Source organism: Dermacentor albipictus, chromosome 7 (genome assembly GCF_038994185.2).
Source record: "Dermacentor albipictus isolate Rhodes 1998 colony chromosome 7, USDA_Dalb.pri_finalv2, whole genome shotgun sequence".
Classification (NCBI taxonomy): Eukaryota; Metazoa; Arthropoda; class Arachnida; order Ixodida; family Ixodidae; genus Dermacentor; species Dermacentor albipictus.
Window position 1 is genome coordinate 140,506,827 of NC_091827.1, and position 16,155 is coordinate 140,522,981.

Sequence of the window (16,155 nt, forward strand, 5' to 3'; positions counted from 1 at the left end):
CCACCCGAAGAGTCGCACAGACCCAACCCCAAACCCCAGCATCCGTATCCTCATGAAGACGTATTCCATTGCCGATGCCACACAGCTACGAGTGCTTGTCATGGTCATGCAGAACAACGGCAGACATACGGCGACCTTGAACAAACTCACCACCACAGTACACCGCCTATTGGCTATCCGCCTGATTAAGTGGATAGCCAATAGGCAGAATACGATGAGAGAGCATGACTTGAGAAAGTTAGTCCAGGCATTTGTCATAAGCAGAGTACTATACTCGCTCCCATACCTACATCTCAACCGGCCGGAAACGGAAAATGTGGATGCCCTTATACGTCAAGCGTATAAGACTGCACTTAACCTCCCCAGGCACAGGCCAAACGAGCGCCTCCTTCGCATGGGGGTACATAACACATTTAATGAGCTCACGGAAGCCCATCGCACAGCCCAAATTGAGAGGCTGTCCTCTACTACCACAGGTCGGCACATCCTGGACAAACTAGGACTAATCCCGACGTCCAAGGCCCATCAAACATGTCCTTTACCATCGGACATACAAAACTGCATCACTATTCTCCCCCTGCCTAAAATCATGCACCCCGTGCATCACGAGGCACGCAGGCAGACCAGGGCAAACGCCCTCTACAAACAACACCAACACGACCACCTCACTGTGTGTGTCGACGCCGCTAGTTACCCACAGAAACCAGCCTATGCCGTAAGTGCAGTGTCCCATCAACTTGGTTACATCACAGCTGCCACAATACAGGTGCGCGCGTCCATAGAGGTGGAGGAGGCTGCCATAGCGCTTGCCATCTCAACCACTGCTGCAGAGGTTATCCTTAGTGATTACAAAACTGCAATCCGCAACTAGTCGAAAGGCCAAGTTCATGAACCGGCACTGAAAATTCTCAAGCATCAGACCCCCCTCAGACCAATTAAGCTCATCTGGGTGCCCGCGCACGCAGGCCATCCAGATAATGAGATGGCCCATTCTATCGCTCGAGTGGCCGTCAACCGAGCCACGCCATCCGATGACCTGGATAACGCCAGAGACCGATTGGTCGAATATCACGAGATCACCCTCCAGTACCGCGAAATGCGGTTCAGATACCCTAACCCAGATAAATCCTTAACAAAATTCCAACAAAGTACCTGGCGCCAGCTTCAGGCACAAACTTTTCTTTCTCCAGCTTTTCTCGCCCTGGTTCATCCAGGCCTATATCAACAGGAATGTACGATCTGCGGTGCATCTAGAGCTAACTTCCATCACATTATGTTCTTATGCCCTGAGCTCCAGCCACCCTCTGAGTGGCAACTCACCGACGTCGAGGGATGGGAGACCGCGGTGTCTAGCTCCAACCCAGCCGACCAAATACGGCTGGTGGACTGGGCTCTGAGGGTCGCCGAGGGCCACAAACTCCCGGACACCCTACGAGGTCCTGAGCCCCCTCACAAGTAATGTTGTAAAAAGGCTCAAGCAATAAATGTTTACCAGCACCACCAAGATGTCGCCCTGCAGTGGGTGCGTCCTGCATCTCAAAGAGCACAGCCTGTCGTGTATGTTTCGGCACGAGAAGATCAGCTCCGTCAGGGAGGAAGTTCCTTCGGTACAGAATGCCAGCCTGGAAGACATATTGGTGAACAGATGCGTCGGTAGGTGTAGAGCACAGACGCTCGATGAGTGCTCGCTGCGATAGGTCTCGGTACTGCTCATCGGCGGTGTTAGCGAAGGCAGACACAGAGAAAATGCCGTTGGCGAGGACTACAAGGGACTACTGTCGGCGTCGTCAGGCTCGTCTACCGGGTAGCGAGACAGGCGGTCAGCGTTCTTGGGTTGTCGACCAGATTTGTAGGTGACAGAATATGATTATTCTTGGAGGCGTAAGGCCCAGCGACCAAGTCTTCCTGTAGGATCTTTCAGTGGGCATAACCACCAAAGCGCGTGATGGTCTGTGACAACGGAAAAGGGTGGGCCATATAAATATGGGCGGAACGTCGCAACCGCCCAAACAAGGGCCAGACACTCACGCTCAGTGATGGAACAGTTGCGCTCCGCGGGTGATAGGAGCCTACTGGCGTAAGCGATAACACGTTCGTCACCGCCCTGGTGTGCCAGTACGGTGCCAATTCCGTGACCACTAGCCTCAGTGTGGACTTCGGCAGGCGCAGAAGGATCGAAATGGGCCAGAACGGGAGGCGTTGTGAGAAGGTCGATTAGATGCGAGAATGCAGAGGCCTCGTTATCGCCCTACTGGAAAGGGGCGTCTTTTCTGAAAATCTCGGTTAGTGGTCGTGCTATGGCCGCGAAATTTTTCACGAAACGGCGGAAATACGAACAAAGGTCGATGAAGCTGCACACATCCTTGACAAACTTCGGAACAGGGAAGTGCGCGACAACATGAACCTTGCCTGGGGCCGGTTGCACTCCGTTCGCGTCAACGAGATGTCCAAGGACGGTAATCTGGCGATGGCCGAATTCCCACTTCGATGCGTTGAGTTGTGGACCGGCTCGACGAGAAACGTCCAGGACTGCTGAGAGGTGGTCGAGGTGCGTAGCGAACGTTGGAGAGAGTACTATAACGTCGTCCAAGAAGTACAGGCACTTGGACCATTTGAAACCGTGGAGAAAGGAGTCCATCATGGTTTGAAAAGTGGCACGAGCGTTACATACGCCGAACGGCATCACTTTGAATTTATAAAGACCGTCGGGTGTTACAAAAGCAGTCTTCGCGGTCGAGATCGTGCACGGCAATCTGCCAGTAGCTGGAGTGAAGGGCAGTAGAGGAGAAATCGCGAGCACCGTGGAGGCAGTCAAGGGCCTCATCAATCTGAGGTAGGGGATAGACGTCCTTATTTGTACCCTGTTAGGGTGCCGATAATCCACGCGAAAGTGCCATGAGCCATCCTTCTTTTTTACCAGTACAACAGGTGGCGCCCATGGATGAGGGTTGAATAATGTTCTTGGCAAGCATTTTGCGAACTTCGGCGTGAATAATTTGACGCACAGCCAGACACACTCGATACGGGTGGCCATGAATAGGAGGGGCAGCACCGGTATTATAGCGATGTTTAACAGCTGTAGTGTGGGCCAAAAGACGAACGATAAAGCCAAAAATATCGTGGTAGGAAAACAGAACGTGGTAGAGCTCACGAGCGTGATCGGACGGCATGTCGGGCGCAATCATCTTCTGTAAGTCGGTGATCGTACAAGTTGCCGACTGCGATGTTAGACGAGGATCGGCTGAATTCTCGTCTACTGCAATAGATGCTACTGAGTGATCCTTGACTGAGCAAAGCTGGGCCAGAGACATCCCACGTGGCAGCACTTGTGCCGTCAAGCCAAAATTGACCACTGGCAGGCAGACGCAATTCGCCGTAATAGATAAAACTGCGTGAGGTACTGTGATCCCGTGTGTAAGGAGGACGTCTGGCATAGGAGCCACGATGTTGTGACCATCGAGGACTGGTGGGAATGACACTAAGTCAACGTAAGTCAGTGCCGAAGGTGGCATGCGAACAAAGTCGATGGAACTGAGGCGACTGGGGTGTAGTTCAGCGGGATCCAAAACAGGCAGGCCATGGCGGGGAGTGCTGGCGGAACAATCCATGAGAGCAGAATATGCGGCGAGGAAGTCTAAGCCGAGGATGATGTCGTGGGGACAGTGGACGATGACTGTGAATAGCACGATAGTGGAGAGATTGGCGAAGGAGGCGTGGCCAGCACACGCACCAATTACGGGGGCTGTTCCGCCATCGGCGACATGGACAACAGGCATCATGGCGGGCATGATTATTTTCTTCAGCTGGTCACGAAGGTCCGCTCTCATTACCGACAAACGCGCTCCAGTGTGTATAAGAGCAGACACAGAAACACCATCGACTTGCACGTCAAGGAGGTTCAGATAGAGGATTCAGTAGAGGATTCAGTAGAGTAGTCAGTAGAGGATTCGTCAGTAGAGGATTTGGCATCGTAGGGAGCAATGCAGCTTCACCTCGAGGCGCTGCATCGTCTAGTTTTCCGGCTGGGAGCAGCGTCCGGTGGGAGTCGGCGAATAGGAGCGACGGGGCTGGGGGGAGCGAGATTGCCGTCGTTGGGGCGAAGGCGAACGAGAATAGGGGTGGTTCGGCGCAGGAGAATCAGTGGCGGCATTATAGGAGCGTGCGGCATAGGGACGAGAAGGGCCAACTGGGGGGCCAGAGCAAGCAGTAGAAGTAAACCGGGTCGGAGAACTCCAGTGACTCCGACAGTGCCGAGAATTGTGCCTGATTCGATGGCAGTGAAAACAAAAGGGCTTTTCGTTAGTAATGCGCCATTCAGATTGGTTGCGGAAACATGGTGGGTAAGAAGATGTGGGATGGGCCGGAATTGAAGAAGCCGGGTGGGTATGAGGGCGATGGGCCGAGCAGATGCTGTGAAGGCCCATGTTTGCGATTTCCTGGCGGACAACTGCCTGTACCAGGGAAACCGTGACCGCAGTTGCATTAGAGAGGCTGGAGTCGAAGACAGCCGCATACGTGGCCTCGATCTCACACCCGGACGATTCTGGTAACATCGCCGGTGTTGCTGGGACGAGGAGCGTCGGCACAGGAAGGTGTCGCTGGGGAGTTGGGCAGACGGGCAAACTGCTAGTCGATACGTCGGCTTTTAGCGAGTTTCAGGTGATGGCACTTTTTTATAATTGCATCCACCATCGCGACGTTGTTGAAAACGAGCAAGTTGAAGGCGTCATCGGCAGTGCCTTTGAGGATGTGGGAAACCTTGTTTGACTCAGTCATGTGTGCGTCACCTTTGCGGCACAGGGCCAAGACGTCCTGAATGTACGTGACGTAGGGCTCTGTTGACGTCTGCACATGGCCGGAAAGTGCCTTCTGCGCGGCAAGTTGGTGACCATAGGGGTCGCCGAACAAGTCTCGAAGATGTGTCTTAAGTGAATCCCACTTGGTGAGCTCATCTTCGTGCGTGTGAAACCAAACTCGAGGTTTGCCACCGATGTAAAAGACTACGTTGGAGAGCATGATAGTAGGGTCCCACCAGTTATTGCGGCTGACGTGTTTGTACAGGCTGATCCAGTCCTCAACGTCTTCCTCATCTTTGCCCGAGAATACGCCAGGAACACGATGTGCGGAGAGAGTGAAGTACGTCGTCGAAGTGGCAGCAGGTGTCAGAGCCAGCGGAGTGGAGTTGTCATCGCCGGGAGCCATGAAGAAAGGCTCGACATACCGTCGACTGCGAAGCTCCGCGACGATGTACAGGGAGCCTCCAAATTCACCAGATATTTTACGTAGGAAGACGCAGATCAGAAGCTATATATAAGTGTATTTACAAAGAAATACGCCCCACTTGGCCAACATGCAACAGCCCACGCTCAAATTGTCGTCCTCGTCTTCACACTGCTCACTTCTTCGTCATCGCAAATACTTTTATGTAGCAAAATAATCTTCAACCCCACTCTTACATTATCTGTCTTAAGGTCCTCAATCATTTGTTGTAACTCGTCTCTATTGTTGCTGAACAGGACAATGTCATTTGCAATCCGAAGGTTGCTTAGATATTGCGCCGCTGATCTTCCCACCTAAACCTACCGAGTTTTATAGCTTGAACACTTCTTCCAAGCAAGCAGTCAATAGCGTCGGAGAGATTGTGTCTCCTTTTCTGATCCCTTTCTCTATAGGTATCTTCCCACTTTTCTTCTGTATAATTAAGGTAGCTGTGGAATCTCTGTCGATATTTGCCTCGTTATGTAAGCGGCCTGTACTCTGCGATTACGTAATCCCTCTCTGACTGCTGGTATCTCTACTAAATCAAATGCCTTTTCATAATATATGAATGCAATATAGAGAGGCTGATTCTACTCAGCGGATTTCTCGATCGCCTGATTAATGACATAGATGTGATGCATTGCAGAGTATCCCTTCTTGAAGCCAGCCAGTTACCCTGGTTGACTAAATTCCAGTGTTGCCCTTAGTCTATTAGAAATTATATTGGTGAATATTTCATATTACACTGGGAGTGCGCTTGAGGGTCTAATATTTCTAAATTATTTACCGTCTCCCTTTTTATTTATTAGTATATTGTTTCCATTCTTCCAGATTTATGGACCCTTGAAGTCGATAGATATTTCGCAAGACGCCAGTTTTTCATGCCTTATGTGTCCTCCCTCTTTGATTAAATCAACTGTTTCTCCATCTTCTTCTGCCGCTTTTACTTGTTTCATGTTCTCTAGGGTCCTTCTAACTTCATCGTTAGTTGTAGAAGGAATCTCTGCAACATGTTCATTATTGCTTCGAATGAAGATGTGGCTCCTCCGGGTACTGTATAGGTCAATTCATAATTTTTTTGCTGCTTTTATGAGACCTTCGAGATTGCTGATGATATTACCCTGCTTATCTGTCCTTGTATACATCTTAATAGTAATACCTTTATTCATAAAAATAAGTGGTACAAAGTGCCAAGGCATTAGGAAAAAGTTGCTACAAAAGCAACTTGACTGGTCCTAATAAACAGAAGGTCCAAAAGGCACCAGAGAGCAAGCAGCAAGAGAAAAAAAAAGAAGAAAAGAAAGGAAAGAGGAAGAACGAAAAGGGAGAAAGGAAAGAGAGTAATGGCATGTAGTACATAGATCTCACTTAAACAATTTGCTTCGCACAGGAAACAGCTCGGGAAAAACAAACGATATAGATATTTAGATACACTAAACCCTTAAAAAGAAAAAAGATTAGGTACATGGTCAAGCCCGACTCTTGGGGCAACAAAAATTATACAGTTCTCTGCCAGAACAATTAGGTACATCGATGGAAGCATATCAGAATATTCAGCAGAGTGGGGAGAATGTAACAAGTCATTTGGTTACCATAGGTTGAACGCACATGCGGCACATGCCCGTATTACTGGGACCTGGTGTTATAACATGATATGTTGTGTTTTAATCTAGCCAGAGACGAAACAAGGCCTAAGTTCTATTTGTTTTCTTTTAGGTAACCTAGAAGTTCTGTTTGGTTTATTCTATGTCAAGTTTCCTTCTCACTGTTTTTATGCTGCGTTCATTTTTTTATTTTTTATGGCGTCCTCACTCTTTCTCATGTTATATTTTCGAATATCCTTTATTTTCTCCTTGTTGATCAATTTCGAGAGTTCTGCAAACTCTATGTTATCTCTTGAGTTGGACATCTCTTACTTGGGACAGCTTGCCAACTGGTTTGCTTGGTTCCTTACCTCACACTTCAGCTGCTGACTCAGACGTTAGCCTAGTTATGGTTTCATTCATTACCTCTATGTCATCTTCATGTCCCTGTTGTAAGGCTGCATATTTATTTTGAAGTACCAGCCTGAATTCGTCTGCTTTTGTCCTTACTTAATTTAGGTTGGCCTGTTCCTTCTTGATCAATTTTACTCTCTCTTCAAATTGAGGTGAATCTTAGCTCTAACTAACCTATGATCACTGCACTTTACCCTACGAAACACTTCTACATCCGGTACTGTGCTATGCAGTATAATATTTCAGAAGTTTAATAACTAATTAGGACTAATTATCTAATTGGGCGGAATGGAAAAAAAACAGTATTTCCAAGCGACGTCAAGCAACATTACCTTGGTTGTGCACAGCTACGTGGCACTTGCATATTTTTTAATATTTAGCTCAACTTACGTGAGATATCTTGTATAAGCACTTCGATGCATTTGCGGAAGTAGCGTTGCATTTGCATACATTTCAGTGAATGTGCATCTAACAGACGCCAAGCTTTGTGTTTAGAGCCTTAGGTTTCCATTAAATTTCCTTTGACATTTCGGAAACATTAAAGAATGCTTCACGTATTACATCTTGCCACGTATGGGACGCATTTGGAGAGCTTCCTTTCTTGTGTATGTGGAGGGTGACTTAGCAATTTAAACATCCTAAACATGGCAAAATTCAATGTTCTTCGCCGGTATTCCAAAAGGTTATGCTCACCTGAAGTGCAATTTTTGATAAAATACAATGTTTTGTATACGACGTCCTCTTTCGACTTGTCGACAGGTGTGGCAAAATTGTGATAGTCCACTGAAAAGAAACCTTTATATAGCATGGGCTGAAATTCAAATCATTACACACAAAGAATATATGATTGGCAGCTCCACAACGCATGCGAAAGGTGTCTATTATTTGCATGCACCATTGCAGAGAACAAACATCCTAAACCATATTTCACTACACATGCACTATGAGCACATTCTGTAATTTTACACAACATACATCTAGGTATATATGCGGTAAACCACCATTAAGCGTTGTTAAATGAGCAATTAAGTCAAGTTGTATTCTTGCGTGTACGCAACCTGTCTCGTGCTTCCCACCTCTCCAATGAACGAGCTAAAAATTCAATTTTCCACTTTGTCCACGTTTATTCAAGCGATGCAGGAACCGCAAGTTGATTGGGCATCAACTAGCTCAGTTTTCAGTTTTGCTGTAGGCTACTTGTCCTTATCAAAGCTTTTTTAGCGGCATGAAATAGTGATGGAGATCAAGCTGCCTACATAAGTTAGCAAACTAGCAGAAGAGACTTAGACTCATTTACAAATTATTTTTTTTTGCTTGCTGCCCCCTACGACTCAAAGTCCGTAAAATTCTACTCAGCCGGGCTTGCTAGAAATCCCACTACCGAGAATTCTACTCAGCCGAGATTACTGAGACTAAGACTCACGCGTCGGTCTGTGCGATTTGACCAATGGGTGACTTTGCCGACTGATGGCTCCGAGTAAAAGGAAATCTCTTATTACACAATGTGGCTTAATTGCAACTCATTGTGTTGAGTATTGCTAAATATGACCACTTTGCCGAATGCACTACCCTAACCGACAGGATATTCGACCGGCCGCTTTCCGTCAGAAATGGTAAGCACTGTCAGTTTCTTTTCATACTCCGATTCTTTCACATGCTAGCGAAAAAGTTACTCTAATCACGTCGCAACATATTAACTACAGGTTAAATGCAGATCTTTTATTCAAGTACCCTCAAGGACAATACAGTCATTACATGAGGATGTTACAAGAAATCAGGGATCGTTAACGTACATGGATTCCAATAGATTAAAATAAAACAAAGCAGGTGCAAAAACAGGAGAAAAAAGCCGTAAAAGCACTGCAACGACACATCCTAAACGTTGAAGACGCTTACAGACATTAAAAGCGGTGTTACAGAAAATCAACTTGGTTGCTTAATACCAGGAAAATGTTTCCTCAAAATAGGTACACATACCAGCAGATACTGTATGTAACAATGAAAGAAAACAACCAAAAATAATTTCTGCGCTGCTTGGAACTCGGTAGCCCGGTAAAACAAAACCATTTGCGGAAGAACCAACAAAATATGGTGAGGGGAAAAGTAAATAAAAGTAAAGTAAGAAAAAGAGCACAAGAACGCGCTGACGTCTCAAAAGAGCAAGAGAATCGTACGTGCGCACGTTCAAATAGTGTTTTAGTTTTGCTAGAAAATTAGCATGACTTGGAGGGGGTGGGATTTCATATGGTAACATATTGCAGTGACCTATTGCGAGAAAGAGGCGCGAGTGACTCAAGAACTTAGTGCACGCAAGAACTCTCTACACTTTAAAGGGACGATCAAGGCGCACGAAGATACGATGGGCGGGCCTGAAGTGGCATGCTGTAGTATGAGGACGGCATTTGAAGTGCGCGGGGTCGGAATCGGTGCTTGTGTCGATGTGCGGGGCCGAAAAAGCGCGAGTGTGCGTGTGATAGCTGCACGAGATCGGCGAAGGGACCGACAAGCTAAGCGTACGACAGCAGGAGACGCTCTCGGCCGGGCACTGCGAATCGAGCGCCCGGCCACGTGCCGACGGTGCTGCTGTACCGCCCCGGCTTACAGCGCTGTCCTCGGAGGCTACCTGGCGGACCCTCTGGTGGCCGGGCTTCACCCCGGCTCCTGGCGCTTCCGAGGCAGGCGGCATTGCGGCGTTCATCACCGTGCTGCCCCGTCGAGGCCTAGCTGCGCCTCCTGTGTTGCCGAGATATGCCACAGTACGGCGTTCATCGCCGTTACCGACGAGGTCAAGCTGCGCGCCGGCTGCCGTCGTAGCGACTTGCGGCTGAGCTACGCGCCAGCCAACCCCACTGCTGTGGCTTGACTCTGCCAAAATTGGAACGGCGAGTGGTACAGAACCTGAACTGAGTTTAGCGACTAGAGCGGCCAACCTGTTAAATGACTATCAGTGTTTATGCTTATGTGTTTTTGTCTAGTCTCATGTCTGCGATCCATGTTCATCGGTGTTTTGGGTGATTCCTTAGTACGTCTGGCTTACCTGCGCCCACACTTTTGCCAACAATGCGCTGAAAAGCGTCCTACAACCACACGGCTCGTGAAAATTAGAAAGAAGTACTATATCTCTTGGGTTTTCCGGAGAGGGGAGGTTTAGGAATATTTAATCTTAGTGATGCTAGATGTTCCTGGTTGATATTTTGTAATGAAGCAGGCTGGTTTGGTAGGGATAGACTCGAGCTTGTTTACAAGGTATGGATGATGCGGGTTCTATATAAAATACATGCGCTCCATTCTTTAATGAACCAGGGGTGCTATAAGGTAAAGCTATTCCAAACTTTTCTATTCCCATTCTGCAATGAGCCCTACGCCATTGGACAAAAACATTTTGGACTACTCCCGCTTCGCCTGCCTCTCACGGGATGGAACGAAAACCACGATAGCTCCCCATCTGATATTGACACGTGTATTTATCGGGCGACCAGGTTTCACCGCCTAACACATCTTATCGCACAGCGCGGGACGCGCTTGCATGTATCCGAAGTTTCTGGAAAGTTATCGATGCTTCTATCCGCAGTCTGTTGTTGCCGAACCTTGTGTTAACTGATTTATTCGCCTGACGCGAAAGATGTAGAACTTTATGGAAGGCACGCGGGTCCCAACGATTAGTCTGGAACATTCGACGATTGTGTATAAAAGCCGACGCGCTTGAACCGCTGATCAGATTTTTCGACGATCGCCGACCGTGTTCGCCGCTATCGTTGTGCTATAAGTGTAGCCTGTTTTGTGGGCACAGGTTCGCCCAATAAAAGTTAGTTTTGTCTATCACAGTATTGCTACTGTGTTCTTCACGTCACCACCACGTGACATCTGGTGGAGGTGCTTTTGGTCCATGTACCGGACGCCCCCGACAAGCCGTGAACAGCAATGCGTTTGTCCTCTCGGAATCCGCCGCATCTACCCCGACGACCATGGTTGCCGAACCAGACTACCGTCTCCCCGTGATTAAGCAACAGCACCTCAGAAGTCTGCTCCGGCGATACAAAGGCTGCTTTTCGACGTCATCGAGGATTCGACAAACACCAGTCGTCAAGCATCGCATAATCACCGAGGAGTACGCTCGACCACTTCGCCAGAGCCCTTACCGAGTTTCCCCGCGAGAACGTGAAGCTATAAGAGAACAAGTCGATGAAATGCTGCGCGACGACATCATCCAGCCGTCGAAAAGCCCGTGGGCATCTCCTGTTGTGCTGGTGAAGAAAAAGGACGGAACTCTTCGTTTCTGCGTCGATTATCGTCGTCTGAACAAGATCACGAAGAAGGACGTATACCCTCTCCCACGGATAGACGACGCATTGGATCGGCTCTGCAACGCTAAATACTTCTCCTCGATGGACCTCAAGTCTGGCTATTGGCAAATAGAAGTCGACGAAAGAGATCGTGAAAAGACCGCCTTCATCACCCCAGACGGCCTCTACGAGTTCAAGGTTATGCCATTTGGACTGTGCTCGGCGCCTGCAACGTTCCAGCGCGTGATGGACACGGTTTTAGCAGGATTGAAGTGGCAGACCTGTCTCGTTTACTTGGATGACGTCGTTGTATTCGCCGAAAGTTTTGACGGTCACCTTAGGTGGCTTGCCACCGTACTAGAGGCCATCAAGTCATCAGGGCTCACTCTGAAGCCAGAAAAATGCCGCTTCGCTTACGATGAGCTTCTATTCCTAGGCCACGTCATCAGCAAATCCGGAGTACGCCCCACCCGCAGAAAACAGCTGCCATTGCAAAGTTCCCGCAGCCCACCGACAAGAAGGCAGTGCGTAGATTTCTTGGCATGTGTGCCTACTACAGGCGATTTGTCAAGGATTTTTCACGCATCGCTGAGCCGCTGACACAGCTAACTAAATGTGACGTCGAGTTCAAGTGGGAAACGCCACAGGCCGACGCATTTAAAGAACTCAAACGACGCGTGCAGTCGCCGCCCGTACTTGCGCACTTCGACGAGCACGCAGATACCGAAATACACACTGACGCGAGTAGCCTAGGCCTCGGGGCCGTCCTAGTCCAGAGAAAAGATGGACATGAACACGTGATAGCTTACGCTAGCCGATCATTGTCAAAAGCAGAAGGCAATTATTCTACAACCGAAAAGGAATGCCTCGCCATCGTTTGGGCCACAGCGAAATTTCGCCCTTACCTATATGGCAGGCCATTCAAGGTGGTCAGCGATCATCACGCGTTGTGTTGGCTAGCCAACCTAAAAGACCCTTCAGGACGGCTGGCACGGTGGAGCCTCAGGCTACAAGAATGCGACATCACTGTAACCTACAAGTCCGAAAGAAAACACTCAGATGCCGATTGCCTATCCCGCGCCCCCATTGACCCGCCGCCGCAAGATGACGAGGATGACGACGCCTTCCTTGGAATAATAAGCGCGGAAGACTTCGCCGAACAACAACGAGCGGACCCGGAACTTAAAGGCCTCGTCGATTATTTGGAAGGGCACACCGACGTTGCCCCCAGGGCATTTAAGCGCGGATTGTCTTCGTTCACGCTTCAAACAACCTACTCGTGAAGAAGAACTTCTCACCAGTCCGCGCCAACTACCTTCTTGTTGTTCCGTCGGCGCTGCGTCCAGAAGTACTGCACGCCCTACATGACGATCCGACCGCTGGGCACCTCGGTTTCTCCCGGACGCTATCGAGGATACAAGAAAGGTATTACTGGCCGCGCCTAACCGCCGATGTCGCCCGTTACGTCAAGACATGCCGCGACTGTCAGCGACGCAAGACACCGCCGACAAGGCCAGCCGGATTACTACAGCCAATCAAGCCTCCTTGCCGACCATTCCAGCAGATCGGGATAGACTTGCTGGGACGCTTTCCGACGTCAACAACCGGAAATAAGTGGATCGTCGTGGCGACGGACTACCTCACCCGCTTCGCTGAAACTAAAGCACTGCCGAAAGGTAGCGCAGCCGAAGTGGTGAAATTCTTTGTCGAAAACATCCTGCTGCGACATGGCGCCCCACAAGTCCTCATCACCGACAGAGGAACGGCCTTTACCGCGGAGCTCACTCAAGCCATTCTGAACTACAGTCAGACAAGGCACAGGAGGACAACGGCCTACCACCCACAGACGAATGGTCTCACGGAGCGGCTGAATAAGACCCTCGCCGACATGCTAGCGATGTACGTCGACGTCGAACACAAGACGTGGGATGCCGTCCTGCCATACGTAACATTCGCTTACAACACGGCGGTGCAAGAAACAACACAGATCACGCCGTTTAAGCTGGTTTACGGCAGGAATCCGACGACGACGCTCGACGCCATGCTGCCCCACGTCACTGACGAGGAAAATCTCGACGTCGCTAGCTATCTCCAGCGCGCCGAAGAAGCCCGACAGCTCGCCCGCCTGCGAATCAAGAACCAGCAGAGGACCGACAGCCGACACTACAACCTCCGACGACGCTTTGTCGAGTACCAGCCCGGTGACCGTGTTTGGGTTTGGACCCCTATACGCCAACGAGGACTGAGCGAGAAGCTTTTGCGTCGCTATTTTGGACCGTACAAGATCATCCGACGTATTGGTGCACTGGACTACGAGGTCGTGCCAGACGGCATTTCACTGTCACAGCGGCGCCGCTCACGACCTGAAATTGTCCACGTTGTGCGGCTCAAGCCGTACCACCAGCGTTGACGAACTTTGGGACTTCGCGTAACTGACCTTTGGACTTTATTTCTTTTCGTTGTTTTGTTACTTATGTTTAATAAGTGTCCCTTTGTGTTTCGCTCTCTTTGTAGCATCGGGACGATGCTTTTTAAGAGGGGGGTATTGACACGTGTATTTATATCGGGCGACCAGGTTTCACCGCCTAACAAATCTTATCGCACAGCGCGGGACGCGAAGTTTCTGGAAAGTTATCGATGCTTCTATCCGCAGTCTGTTGTTGCCGAACCTTGTGTTATCTGATTTATTCGCCTGACGCGAAAGATGTAGAACTTTATGGAAGGCACGCGGGTCCCAACGATTAGTCTGGAACATTCGACGATTGTGTATAAAAGCCGACGCGCTTGAACCGCTGATCAGATTTTTCGACGATCGCCGACCGTGTTCGCCGCTATCGTTGTGCTATAAGTGTAGCCTGTTTTGTGGGCACAGGTTCGCCCAATAAAAGTTAGTTTTGTCTATCACAGTATTGCTACTGTGTTCTTCACGTCACCACCACGTGACAATATGACGTGACACATTGATTATGCATGATTGGAATGAACAAAAGAAGAATAGCTATTTCTGATTTGACCCCTTTTTGCCATTAGCCCTCGGCTATCGGTCAAAAGTTTTCGAGCTGCACCCGCATCACCCGCCTGTCACGCGACGTCAGAAAAGCGCGTAAACTCATTGCATCAAAGTGACGTTCACGCGTTAAACGTGCAATAATATGTCGAACAAAACTGAATTTTCTTCTGAATAGTCGCAGGCTGCCCGTTTCCGAAATAAATAAAAGATGGCTGCCGCCGATTACTCAGGCACTGGTACTCACACCTACCAGAGAGCCTGAGTTTATTATCGTACAATAACGCTTTTTTGCGTGGCAGTGTAACGTTCTCGAGCAATTTCAGCACGTTCACCACCTCGCTCTGCCAAGTCTTCTTTGCTCAGAATCAGTTTTAGCAGCATTCTTAACATTCCGTTGCGTACCGCCGCGATTTTCGGCTAGCCCCTGCAAGCTAAGCTAGGCACAGCGGCAACACCGTCTTCATCCGGTTATTGTTTTTCTGTGCCCTTCCCGTCGAATACCTTTCCATAGAGTGGCGGCATCATTTCGATGGGGGCGAAATTCGAAAACACCCGTGTACTTAGATTTATTTGCACGTTAAAAAAGCCTAGGCGGTCGAACTTTCCAGAGTCCTCCACTACGGCATGCCTCACAATCAGAAAGTTATTTTGGCACGTAAAACCCCATAATTTTTTAACCTTTTCATTGAGCGTGCTCATCACCTCTTGTCAGCCAATTATATAAGACAAGCCGCTCAGTATAGGCAATGTTGTTGGTTCTGAAAGCAAACGAAAGTGACCTCCTGTAAACGAGGAGAACGTTTCATTGGTCTGTTCAGACAACCCTGCGGGTCACCGCCCGATGCCTGCATCGGCGGTTACACAAATGTGACGTCAGGAGATTGTAATAAAAACATATTGGAATATTTTTACGTTATGGGGCCCCGCTGATGTATAGGCTGATAATTTAGTAGATTTGTTAGGCGAGTAAAAATTACGCCTCAAGTGTCAAGGGTTTAACACGTGCTGCAACTAATCGCTTTGATGTGTTGATTGCATGAAACGCTTGAAGATAAATGAATTCCCAAGTACTTTATTGTGCGTGCATGTGAAATACTAATGCCGTTCATTGAATAATGGGCTAGCCTGGACTTGCTATCTCTAGTGAAAACCTTAGTTTTTGGAACATTCATTTCCATTTACCATTGTTTACACCAGTCGGTAATTTTCACGAGGTCAGATTGCAAAGTGTCAGTGTAAGAAGAGTTAATTGTTCCTGTATATATCGAGAAATCATTTGCAAATAGTCCTACTGTAGATTTAATATAGCTGATGTCGTTGACATATGGCAGGACTAAAATTAGCCCCAATATGGAGCCTTGCGGCAACCATGATTTTACTGGTGATCGCGCAGCAGAAAATTCATTAGCACTTACAAGTTGGTACCAAAATATAAAGGCACCAAATGAACGAACACACACAAGAGAAGAGAACGGGACAGGGCGCGTGCGTGTCCGTTTATTTGGCGTCTTTATATTTTATAATGAACAGCTACCAACTAGCCCAACAAGAAGTGCTTTTAAGTTGGTACCGTTTAGTAAAGAAAGTTACCAATCAATTTCGTAGT

At 48.6% G+C, this 16,155-nt stretch overlaps 1 protein-coding gene across 1 annotated transcript in view; it reads right to left on the bottom strand.

Annotated features, from left to right (window-relative positions):
- LOC139047299 (uncharacterized) overlaps positions 1–16,155 on the bottom strand; it is a 1,527,628-nt gene that overhangs the window by 1,111,040 nt on the left and 400,433 nt on the right. Inside the window, exon 8 of the mRNA XM_070521114.1 lies at positions 7,950–8,039. Within this exon, the coding sequence (XP_070377215.1) occupies positions 7,950–8,039 (90 nt within the window). The remainder of the gene's footprint in view (positions 1–7,949; positions 8,040–16,155) is intronic.